We start from the raw sequence: 12521 nt of genomic DNA, 5'->3' as shown, positions 1-12521 counted from the left end.
TGTACGTCAGGACCTGCACACCTACTCAGTGTAACAAGACCCGCCTGTGGGGCTTGTGCTTGGGCACACACATTTGACAGGTCAGGCCCAGGCACGGAGCTGGGATGCCGGACTTTGTCCGAGAGAAAGAGAGGCCTCTCTCAGCCAAGCGAGACTGCCAATATGCCCCCTGTGCCGCTCTGATGCTGCATGCGGTGGGGGCTCAGACGCCCAATGTCACCCCAACTCCCTCACACACCAGCCTGAGCCAAAGGCACATTCCGTCTCAGTGCCCTCCAGACGAGATGGGACAACCGTCGCCCTCCCAGTGTGGTCACAAGGACCGCAGAACCTCACACCCTATGGATTCCAGAGCCGCGCTGGGCACACAGGACTCCAGGATGTGTTAGGAGTGAAGATTTCTGTGGCGGTGGGCAGACAGGTGTGAGTTAAAGGTGGGCAGGGCATCTGAGTGGCCATGGGAGGAAGCAACTCTGAGGGCAGGCTGCCTTCAGGTGCTGGAGAGAACGGGTCAACACCCTGGGACGCTCCAAGGCCAGTGAGCTGCAGGGTGCAGTGGGCCCTCTGGCAAAAGAGCCAGACAGCAAGGAGCCAACAGGGTGTGGGCACTGAACAGCTTTGCTGAACAAAGCCACTGGCAGCTCAGCATTTATACATGGGTCACGGCGTGCAACTGTTGTGCCTAGAAGGGCCCGGGTCTGTCTGGCTTCCAGTCTGGTACTCTAACCTTCCTCGGATTCCTGGGGCTTTATGTTGTAGTGTTAGACTGTGTGTCGATAAACATACACACACACACACACACACACACACACACACACACACACACACCGCCCAGAGCGAGCTGACCTGCACCTCTGCGCTCACCGCAGCCGACATAGCCCCCCAACAAGCCCTCCTCCCAGCCGGCTACCAAGCCCATTCACTGTCTGTCCCCTAAGTCTTGTGTCCCACGTCTCCCTGGGCCGGGCTGTCCTCACATGCTTGGCCTGCCTACAGCGCCAGGCTCAGCGCCAGGGCACCCAACCTGCATTCACGTCTCTCCCAGGAGCCGGCCTGGCTCCTTGCAGAGCCCAGAGCTCCATCCGGCAGCGTTGGGCTCACGCCCTGTGCCGTGTCCTTGCTAACACCAGACGACACCAGATTTGGTTACGGTTATCATCTTTTCTTTTTTAAAAAGTACTTACTTTTTTCTTTTTGGGCGAGGATTTCCTGGTGTCTGCGTGCATTCTGAAAGGCAAAAGAAATGTATGAAGCTCATCCGGAAACACCTTTAGAAACATGCAGACAGCGGCCATGGTTCTCGGGAGGGCACGGACAGGAGGAGGGAGTTCGCTGTCCCCCAGCACACGGCTCACATCCACAGTGACCTCCCAGCCTCGGGAGCAGAAAGGCCCCTAAGGAGCTCTGTTCAGTCTTTGAAAACCCAGGGTTTTTCTGCCTCAGGATGGAGACACCAGGGGTCCCTCAGACACAAGGCTACAAGAGAACAGGAAGGGACGACCGTGTCCTCTCAGGGGACGGGACAAGGGTTGCCACCAATGTCTTCATCTTCCTTCTCGTCATTTCCTCCTGTCCACACACACACATGGTGCGAGACCCCAGCAGCCAGATCTGGGGTCCACTCGAATCATCACGGCTTTCTCACCGGGAGGGACGGCAGCCCCTACACAAACTCCACACTTCAGAAGGAAACATGCACCCCTGTGCTGACGGAGCAGGAGCAGTCATGACCAGGGCCTGGGCCAGCTCTGTAACTGTTGGCACGTGTGGGCTCTGGACCGCTAGGATTCCCAGGGTCCCCACAGAAAAGGCAACAGACTCCACACAAGAGTTCCCTATCCGTGTGACTGCGTAAGACAACCTCGTCTGTCCGTACCCAATTCTGAAAACCCAAAACTGCATCATATTCAAAATGAGGATGTTGAGTTTCACTTCAGGGAAGCAGCCCAGAGCAGAATCGGCTGGATGTGAGAGAGACGCTGGCCGGGGGGGAGGGGGGGGGGGCAAACGTTACCAACGCAGCAAGAAAGGCGTGAATGTGCTCACTGTTGGACCTTGGCGGGAACCCGTGTGTACTTCCAGTATGGGAAGGATTTGAAGTTCTCCAGCCCCACCGCGACGTAGAAATGGTTGTCGTGCAAGTCCTGCGAGCTGTCCAAAAGATGCCCATCCATGGTGAATAACCTGTGGGGAAAGAAAGATGACGACGTGGGCAGGAGGCTGCAGACCTGCGGTGTGTGGGCTGGGGTGGTCTTGTCAATGGCGTGACAAGCATGTGGACCAACAGAGGACCGACACCTTCCGGAGCCAGCGTAACCCAGATGGGCTCGTTAAACCCGGGGCGGGAGCTAGATTCCAGGAATTAGTCTTGGTTTCCATTTTTATATATTTTTTAAGTATCTTTTAAATTATGTACCAGTGTTCGGAGGCCCTGGAGAACATTTTAAGTGCTTGGTTGGTGTTCAATTAAATGTAACTAATAACAGCTGAAAGGAATACAAATCTACTCATATTGTTCTAACCAGACTTGAAACACAAACGAACATTTACGAGAATATGATATTCATATTTATAAGCCCCCAAAGACTAATCGTTGTCGGCTTTTTATTCTGACCCCTCCCCCTTTTTTGGCGTGAATTCATTTACAGACCTGCTTGTCTGAGAAACAATTCCATGCCTTCGATGCTGAGCATGTTATGCACCAGACGATGAGAGAAATAGGCACTGCCGTGCTCAAAACATTGAATATAGTCACCACTCCCCCAAAGTCAAGTGCTGTCAAAAACCAATAAAGAGCCTGACCAGGCAGTGGCACAGTGGATAAGAGCGTCGGACTGGGACAAAGAGGACTCATGTTCGAGACCCCGAGGTCGCCAGCTTGAGTGCGAGTTCATCTGGTTTGAGCAAAAAGGTCACCAGCTTGGACCCAAGGTCGCTGGCTTGAGCAAGGGGTTACTCGGTCTGCTGAAGGCCCCCAGTCAAGGCACATATGAGAAAGCAATCAATGAACAACCAAGGTGCCGCAGCAAAGACTTGATGCTTCTCATCTCTCTCCCTTCCTGTCTGTCTGTCCCCATCTGTCCCTCTTTGTCTCTGTCAAAAAAAAAACAAAGACAAATGTGACCAGAGTAGGGCAGAGTGCGGGGTGTCCAAGAGGAGGGAGACCACGCAGGTAGGGATGAGGGGAGGACAGCTGCAGATGGGAGAACACCTCTGGGACAGCGAAGGGGCCTGGGCAGAGAGCCAGGACCTGGGCTGGGCTCCCACAAAAGGGTGAAGCACAGACACGACCTTGAACGTTGGATTCTAGTGCCTGCGACTCCAACGAGAGTGATTTATAACTGATCTGGCCAGTGACGGGACAGTTCTGTGGAAGAGCAGTTGAGCTGACTGCGGTGCATGGGCTGGGACAGAGGACAAAGTCCACCCCAGGCCACCCCAGGCGAGGGGACGCGGAGCTGCCTCAAGGGTGTCTGACAGGTCCTGAATAGAGCAGCGAGCCCAGGAGCAGAAAGAAGACAGGGAACACGAGGCACTGTCGTCGAACCCGCCGAGCTCACTCTCCCCCAGCAACCCTCTGAAGTCACACAAGCATGGGGGGGGAGGGCAGGAGTGGCTGACACGCAGGTGGGTGGCGGGGTGCAGCCCCAGAGCATGTGATGACCCTGAGCCCATGTGGCCAACAGGTGCTCAGCAGGTGCTCAGCTCACAGTGACACTGCCGCTTCTGGGACCTCACACCAGCCCTGGAGGGATGAGGAGGTTTTCAAGCCAGGAGACAAGCCCGGTGATGGTGACATGGAGCACAAGGCCTCTCGGTGCGAAGCAACGCTTGGAATTCTATTCTCCTCCTGCCATTGCCTTGGGACAATCCGTGCCTGGTCCCCACCAAAAGACTCTGACACCCAGTGCATGTGACCCAGGAGTGAGTCTGGGAAGCACAGACCCTGCTGCAGGTGAGGTGCTGAGGGACACAACAGAGCTTCAGCCATCCTCTGAAACATGAACTCTGCACCCTACCCCACGACTTCAAATACCATCTGTGATGCTGATACGCGAGGCTATTCCTCCAAACCAACCTCTTCCTCCCCAGTCTGCAGGCTCACTGACCCCACCACGAGTGACAAGAACCTTACTTGCGCACGCCCCCAAAAGGGAAGACTTTCTCTCCGACCCTGGTCAGCACGTTGCTCCACTCCATCAGACTGAACTTAGGGATGACAATCTTCACTGGAGCAATGAATACTTTTCCGTTTGTGAAAACACTGTAAGGGCAGAGTGAGAAGCATTTGTTAGGACCTGGTGCTTGAGAGAAGATGCTGGAAATTTGCAGAGAAAGACACATGATGGCCAGAGGTAACCACACCTGTGGGGGTGCACACCCTGCCCCATGGAGGGGCTTTTCTCGCAGAGAGCACCCGAAGCCGGGTGCCAGACCAGAAATGCTGGAGAAACATCTTTCCATTGAATAAGAGATGATCAGGACAGAGCTGCACATTCTAAGAAAATACAGTGTGTCCGTAAAGTCATGGTGCACTTTTGACCGGTCACAGGAAAGCAACAAAAGATGATAGAAATGTGAAATCTGCACCAAATAAAAGGAAAACTCTCCCAGTTTCATACCTATTCAGTGCAATTCGATGTGGGCTCATGCACAGATTCTTTAGGGCTCCTTAGGTCGCTATCCCATATAGCCTCTACAGACTCATCACTGATTGATGGCCTACCAGAACAGTGTTTCTCCACCAAACTGCTGGTTTCCTTCAACTGCTTATCCCATCGAGTAATGTTATTCCTATGTGGTGGTGCTTTGTTATAAATGTGCCGATATTCACACTGCATTTTGGTCACGGATTCGAATTTAGCGAGCCACAGAACACACTGAACTTTCCTCTGTACCGTCCACATCTTGACTGGCATGGCCATGGGCTGCTCCGCTGTATACACGGTGTTGTGTCATCATCTGCACATGCGCACATGCTGCCACATAATCCTACAGAAACTGGGAGGGTTTTCCTTTTATTTGGTGCAGATTTCACATTTCTATCGTCTTTTGTTGCTTTCCTGCGTTCGGTCAAAAGTGCACCATGACTTTACGGACACACTGTATATGCCTCCTCTAGGGTGGATGAAATGGAAGAAAGCTGCATCTGTTTTGAAAACAAAGGGGGAAACTTTGCCTTTAAATTTGGTTATCTCTCCCATCCTGTGGAGCCAAGATAATAAAGCACGTACCTTTGAAAACAAAACAGAAGCCATTGACTTCATCCCTGCAGCTTTGAGACAGATTTCCAGACACCCCAGTGGGGTCATCTCACCATTTCTGTGTGTCAGGCTGGGAACGTGGGGTTTGGGGGGCAGATTAAACCCTGTCAAGCTATCAGTGCCCTGGTCCCCACAAGGCTGTGCCCCTTAGCCAAAGCCACTTGGTGACAGTTTCCAAATCTTGTGGCTTCAGATTAAAATAATGTAAACTATTAGGTTTTATTTCTTTAGGTCTAGAAGTAATAAGCAGTGTAATATTAACAATATAAGAGCTCAACTTTACAATTCTGGTCCTCAGGAACTTTCCACTCTGGTTGCCTCTGGGAAGTCTCTAGAGAAATGGGGGTAGAGCCTGACCTGTGTGGTGCAGTGAACAGAGCCTCGACCTGGAACGCTGAGGTTACCAGTTCGAAACCCTGGGCTTGCCTGGTTGAGACACATACAGGAAGCAACTACTATGAGTTGATGATTCCTGCTCCCCCCCTCCTCTTTCTCTCTTTCCTCTAAAATCAATAAATAAAAATTTAAAAATAATAAAAATAATAAAATGTTTAAAAAAAGAAATAGAAAATGGGAGGGAAGACTCACTTTAAATATATAGCTTTTAAAACTATATATTTACCATGAACAATTGTTACTTTGGCCATATAAAAAAGTTAATTTCTAAAAACAACATTGAAGTAAGAGAAGTTAAAAGCATAGAACTATTTTGTCAATGTACCTCATGTGTCAATTAATTTATAATAGGGAACATTTTAAATATTTTAAGTAGGACATTTTAATTTTTAAATAAGAAATGCATTAATTTTGGAGGGATTAAGAAACATTTCCTATTTCTATGCATAACATTAATCAAAAAAGTAGATTCACAGAGCCATGCATCAGTAATAAAACAGAAAGAGAACAAAATATTCCATGGACGTACTGAGAAGTTCCAAAGGGACACACACCAAGCTAAAACTGTGATACAGCTAGGCTGCGGTTACACCACAGGCGCTATTCATTCCTGCATTTTCTCAGTGAGCTCTTTCTTATATTTGCCTTTCTCTTTTACAAGACGTCAAGATGTGGCTTTGTATTGAAGATTTCTTTTTCCCCAATCCTTGTCCAGTTTTAGCCTGGTGATAACCACGTTGCTCTGGTGACTCTATTTGGTGGCCTTTCCAGCACCCTTGATATGAAGGAGGGAGCCTCTGCTGCAGAGCGAATGGATTATAAGAAAATAAATGTGGCCCTGGTGGGTTGGTTCAGCAGTGGAGCATCTGCCTGGCGTATAGAAGTCCCGGGTTTGATTCCCGGCCAGGGCACACAGGAGAAGCGCCCATCTGCTTCTCCACCCCTCCCCCTCTCCTTCCTCTCTACCTTTCGCTTCCCCTCCCACAGCCAAGGCTCCATTGGCACAAAGTTGGCCCAAGCGCTGAGGATAGCTCTATGGCCTCCACCTTAGGCGCTAGAATGGCTATGGTTGCAACAAAGCAACACCCCAGATGGGCAGAGCATCGCCCCCTGGTGGGCATGCCGGGTGGATCCCAGGCAGGCGCAGGTGAGAGTCTGTCTCTCTGCCTCCCCACTTCTCACTGAAAATAAATAAATAAATAAGAAAAGAAATGAGTGAAGCGGGGAGACTCATGGATGTCTTAGCTCATGCTCCAAAAAAAATGTAGCTTTAGGGATGTTGGTCTTTGCCAGGGAGGATTCATAAGCCAACAGTGCCCCCTGTTCTGAACAAGGACAGAGCAGTTGGGTTGCTTTTGCCAAATGAAGGTCCCAGAGAGGAAGACCATGTGGCCCTGGAAGGCTGAGCCCCGCAGAGCCATCCAGGGAAGCGAAGTTGGGAGGAAGGGAGGTGGAGCCTCTGGGGCGGGGGCTGCAGGTGACCCCTCAGGAGCTCTGGCTCAGCACTGTACTCACTTTATGTGTCGGGATTGATGCTGGAGTGTCTGCCACCTAGAAGGCACGTCTATGTTGCAGTGCACCACTGGTTTGACCTGCAAAAGGGGAGAGCAAGCCTCGAGATTCAGTGCAAACTAACAAACACTTGTCAAATATAACACACACAGCACTGCTCCCAAACCCTAGGTAAAGGTGAGGGGGGCTTTGCTAACAGGGGAGATGCAGGAGGGGTTCAGGCACAGCTGGGTCGTGCAGGGGGCGGGGCTGGGGCCAGGCACCCTGTGGAGGATAGGGCCACGTGCGAAGGTGTGGCATGGGGGGGGGGCAGAGTGGTCGCTGAGGCCAACCGGGGTACTGCACACCTATATCTACCGTTATCCAACCATCATCCTATACAATTTATTCACCTGCATACTCATAGTGAAAAAAACAATGCCAGGAATATCAACGAGCATGAATTTACAGACTGAGTTGGAGAACAAAATAGCTGAAAATAACCTCTGCTAATTCTATTAAAGGCACAATGATCCTGAGAAACAGCTTTCTGCTGCTTGGCTGCACAGAATTATGGAAACCATACCTGACAAGCTCATTTTGTGGGTTAATAATTCATTAACCCTGATGTCACCTGCCTAATTAAATAACTCCAGCAATTAAACACAAGATTCTGAATCTCCACCACCCCCTGCTCCTATAGTCCATATAATAATCTACTAAGACGTGTCATACAAATGAAGTTTCTTGTTATTGCCTGATGGCGGTGACAGTTGCAAAGACTTGTGTCACTCATGTGGCCGGCAAGGCTAAAGGTCTCTGTGGGCTTCAGATATCTTTAACCATCAGTCCAAGGGGATTAAACAAGTTGATGCCGGCCACAGAAGACCCTGGAAGATGACTGTTGCTGCCTTTACCTGAGTAGTGGCTGGGTTTATCGCATGCCTACCGTATGTCAGGCATTGCGGTCATGCGTTTCTGTGCACTCATATTTACTCCTCATGTATCCAGGCAAAACATCCAGGTAACAAAGGACCAGAGAGCTTATACTCTCTTCCCAAGAATACATGATTATTAAGGATCTTGGCCATGATGAGCTATCAAAAAAAAAAAAATACTGTACTGTACTTTTTGGCAAAATGGGGATTTGAACCTTTGCTAATGCAGCATTTAAGGAGCTGGTGTTTGTAGTAGTCATGATTCTAATACTGGCTGTGTCGCTTTCTAGCCGGTGTCCCTGAATCAAGTTCTGTCACTGCCTAAGCCTGTTTCTTCGTGGGTGCAATGCAGATGAAGGGGTGCCTATCTCACCCGGTTTGCTTTCAAACTGAGTGACACACAATGAGATCGTTGTTCAGTGCTCAGCAGGTGCCCGAAGTGAGTTAAGAGCTCAACTAACAGTAGCTGTTGTTGTGTTGCTGTTGTCTTGTTGTTGTGTTGGTGGTGTTGTGTTGGTGATGTATTGTTGTCATTCTTCAATTCCAAAGTCAATGCCCTTTCCAGCTTGTGCTGTTCCACCTACCTTACCCTCTGTGAACAGCCCTTTTCACACAAAAGCACAAAAGACTCAAGAGAAAGTAACCTCAAGACAAGACCTGGTCTTGTAAGCGTGTCTCAGTTGGTTAAAGCATTGTCCTGATAAGCCAAAGTTTTAGGTTTTATCCCCAGCCAGGGCACACACAATAATCAACCAATGAATGCATAAGTAAGCAGAACAATGAATTGATGCTTCTCTCTGTTTCTTACTCTTTTTTCTTCTCTAAAATTAATCAATACATAAAATTTTAAAAAGAATACTCATATGTCTTTTCCACTCTCTTTAAAAGAACCCTGAATACAATGACCGCCCGAGTTGCTTTATGGTAAGTAAGAAATGAGACAACCCATCTCGTTGCTTTGAAGCGCATGCTTGAGTCAGCAGCTAAACGCTTCTGCAGGCAGATGTTTGTGACCTCTGCGGAAGCTGCTAGAATGTCCTTCCCCAGAACACGGGGTGGTGACTCAAGGACACAGAGAAGGCCAGCTTCTTTAGGATGTGGAGGAAGAGACCCAACCTTTGTCCAGGGCCGGTGCATTACGTGCAATTCCTCCTTCAACCCTCACAACAACCCTGCAAGGGGAAGGTTTCGTCTCCACGTTACAGAGGAGACAAATGGAGAAAAGAAAAACTGCCACTTAGAGAAGTCCATACTCTATCCCACCTTTGAAAAAGTCCTCAAAATGACAAGGCCATGCTTTAAAGTAATAGCCAACCATGTTACATTCTAAATATCCACAGGCTATGTCTCTTAAAACCTGGCGATTTTTGTTGCTTATTGAAAAAAACAAAAAGTGGGTCTCTTTTCTTTGTTCGATCAGGTGTCGGTTTTTTTCCTTTTTTGCTAAGAATCGAGCAATGCATCTATCAAGTACAGAAACGTCGAGGTCATGTGGCGGTTCTTTAAATCTATCATTCTAACTGGCTTCCACATTCACAACATAAAATCATTTTTCCCAACCCATCTTTCCAAATCCCCCAAAACAAAACAAAAGTGAACAGTGTTAACGAATCGTCGCACACCACGCGTCTCAAAGCTGACTGGCTCGCTGTCCACGTTCTGAGAACACCCTTGCTGACCTCTGTCACATGAGGTGCTCGTGTGATCTGACGGATGTTAACAAGCCTGTGCTGTGAATTCCGGCATCGGGAGCAACGTGCCTTTACTAGGCGCTCCCTTCAAAGTACCGTTTTTGTAAAACTGATTATTAGAGCCTGGCGTTTACATTTTTTTACCAGATCATTCAATTTACCCCCATAGTAAGTAGTTAGCAGTGAACACTTACTTTCTTCAACTTTCTTGTCTTTTCAGGTTTTCTGTGAGCTATATTAAAATAACTGCAAAAAAAAAAAACTAATTAGAATGTTACTAAGCAGGTAAAAATGTCGATCATCTTTAGAGATGACTTCTTTTCGGCACTGCAATGCACAATAATTATACAGCAATTGAAAACTAAAATCAACAACCCCATTCATGTTAGGGTCCACCTCAACATACAATACTGACCCCAGCGGGAATCAGACAGAACATTCTCAGAGCTCTCGTCAACAAAGTCTGGATTCCAACTCCATACTTCACTGGTCTAAAAAGTAGTGCAGCCTGACCAGGCAGTGGCACCGTGGATAGAGCATCAGACTGGGATGCAGAGGATCCAGGTTCAAAACCTAGAAGTCGCCCTGGCTGGTTGGCTCAGCGGTAGAGCGTCGGCCTGGCGTGCGGGGGACCCGGGTTCAATTCCCGGCCAGGGCACATAGGAGAAGCGCCCATTTGCTTCTCCACCCCCACCTCCTTCCTCTCTGTCTCTCTCTTCCCCTCCCGCAGTCAAGGCTCCATTGGAGCAAAGATGGCCCAGGCGCTGGGAATGGCTCCTTGGCCTCTGCCCCAGGCACTAGAGTGGCTCTGGTCGCGGCACAGCAACACCCCAGAGGGGCAGAGCATCGCCCCTGGTGGGCGTGCCGGGTGGATCCCAGTCGAGCACATGCGGGAGTCTGTCTGACTGTCTCTCCCCGTTTCCGGCTTCAGAAAAATACAAAAAAAAAAAAAAAACCCTTGAAGTCCCCGGCTTGAGTGTGGGGTCGCTGGCCTGAGCGTGGGATCATAGACATGACCCCATGGTCGCTGGCTTGAGCCCAAGTTGCTGGCTTGAGCCCAAGGTTTCTGGCTTGAGCCCAAGGTCGCTGGCTTGAGCAAGATGTCACTCGCTCTGCTGTAGCCCCCCCCAGGCAAGGCACATATGAGAAAGCAGTCAATGAACAGCTAAGGTGTCACATCGAAAAATTGATGCTTCTCATCTCTCTCCCTTCCTGTCTGTCTGTCCCTATCTATCCCTCCTCTCTCTCTCTCTCTCTCTCTCTCTCTCTCTGTTAAAAACTGAGAAAATAAAAAGTAATGCAAGAAAGTAAGACCCCAATGTCTCTCCCTGTTGAACTTCACATGCAAATATCACCCACTTATTTCACAGTGGTGAAGGGACAAGAACAATCATAACAATGCAAAATAACCCAGGCCACCGGCCACACCCCAGTCCCGTCCTTCCGAGCTCATTGCACAATCACATTTCCTTCTGCATGAAAATAACTAACAAACGTTAAGATCTGGGGAGAGAGACACCTCACAGTCTTTCTCCTATTGCTGCCATGTGTCCAAAATGTTTAAGTAAACTCTGAAAATCCCTCTGCAAAATGAGAGATCAGTCTGGGTCATTAGACAATGCCCAACCCTCAGGGTGGAGTGAGAGGAGTGGCCATCCGTGCGTGCCCCCAGCATAGTAGCCTCAAGGTTCCCCCTCATCTGCTCACGTGGAAAACTTAGGCCAATTTTAAAGGAAATGTTGGGTGATGGGCACACAATGCAATCAACAGTTCAGATGCTAATAGAGATGTTCACCTGAAACCTGTGTACTCTGATCAATGTCACTCCATTGACTTTAATTTCAAAATTAAAAAAATGTTTTCAGGAGAAAAAGTTATATAAATTTCACCATACACATATTAAAAAAAAATTTGCAGATATATTATTTTGTTGTCGAACCACACTGAATACTGGATTCTGGTAGGAAATTGGAATCCAGTAAATGCAGGGTCTAAGTCCATTCGGGCTGCAACAAACATTGATTTCTCACAGTTCTGGGGCTGGAAGTCTAAGTCAAGGACCCAGAAGATTCAGTGGACTGGTGAGGACCCTTTTCTTGGTTCATAGTCGGCTGTCTTCTCACTGTGCCCTTACATGGTCAGGGGCTAGGAGCTCTGGGGGGGGTGTCTCTTTTTTTCAGCGTCCTGATCTCATTCATGAGGGAAGCAACCTTATGACCTAGTCACCGCCCAATGGCCCCACCTCCTGACACCATCACAAGGAGGGAAGGTTTCAACATCTAAATTTCAAGGGGACACCAACATTCAGTTTATAGCACGCAGTAGCTAACCCTGAAAGGAAAACCATCACAGAACCAAACAGCTAGAAACAAACATATTCTTTTCGATGGCTTCTCATCCACAGCAGGATTGTCACTGTAAAAATGTAAACCTAAAATGTCAATCCAAACTCTACCTCTGGGCACCTGGGATGTCTGTGACTTGGGATTTTTCTTCACAAAGAAAAGGATGTTAAATTTGTCTCTTTGCAAATGCCATTGGGAATTTGGATCGCAAGCCAGCTCCACACAAAATCACACAAACTGAGTGGTCAAAAAAAAATCCAACTACCTTTGAACAGGGAGCATTTCTGGCATTTGGAAAACAAAATGCAAATTCTCTCTGGAGAATTTCAGCTTAATCTCAACCCTCAAAGCACTTTCTTAAATAAAATCCCATAGAAAAGAAATCGTAGCCCTGGC

The 12521-nt window shown here is 48.6% G+C and overlaps 1 protein-coding gene across 1 annotated transcript in view; it reads right to left on the bottom strand.

The window, feature by feature from the left end:
• DCDC2C (doublecortin domain containing 2C) overlaps window positions 1-12521 on the bottom strand; it is a 39075-nt gene that overhangs the window by 23301 nt on the left and 3253 nt on the right. The window contains exons 2-7 of the mRNA XM_066386568.1: window positions 9975-10026; window positions 7176-7252; window positions 4136-4264; window positions 2047-2184; window positions 1181-1227; window positions 517-527 (exon numbers count right to left, since the gene is read on the bottom strand). Of these exons, the coding sequence (XP_066242665.1) occupies window positions 517-527; window positions 1181-1227; window positions 2047-2184; window positions 4136-4264; window positions 7176-7252; window positions 9975-10026 (454 nt within the window). The remainder of the gene's footprint in view (window positions 1-516; window positions 528-1180; window positions 1228-2046; window positions 2185-4135; window positions 4265-7175; window positions 7253-9974; window positions 10027-12521) is intronic.

This window comes from Saccopteryx leptura, chromosome 5 (assembly GCF_036850995.1).
Source record: "Saccopteryx leptura isolate mSacLep1 chromosome 5, mSacLep1_pri_phased_curated, whole genome shotgun sequence".
Lineage (NCBI taxonomy): Eukaryota > Metazoa > Chordata > Mammalia > Chiroptera > Emballonuridae > Saccopteryx > Saccopteryx leptura.
Note: the sequence above shows the minus strand (reverse complement) of the source record. Positions and strands in the feature narration are given on the sequence as shown.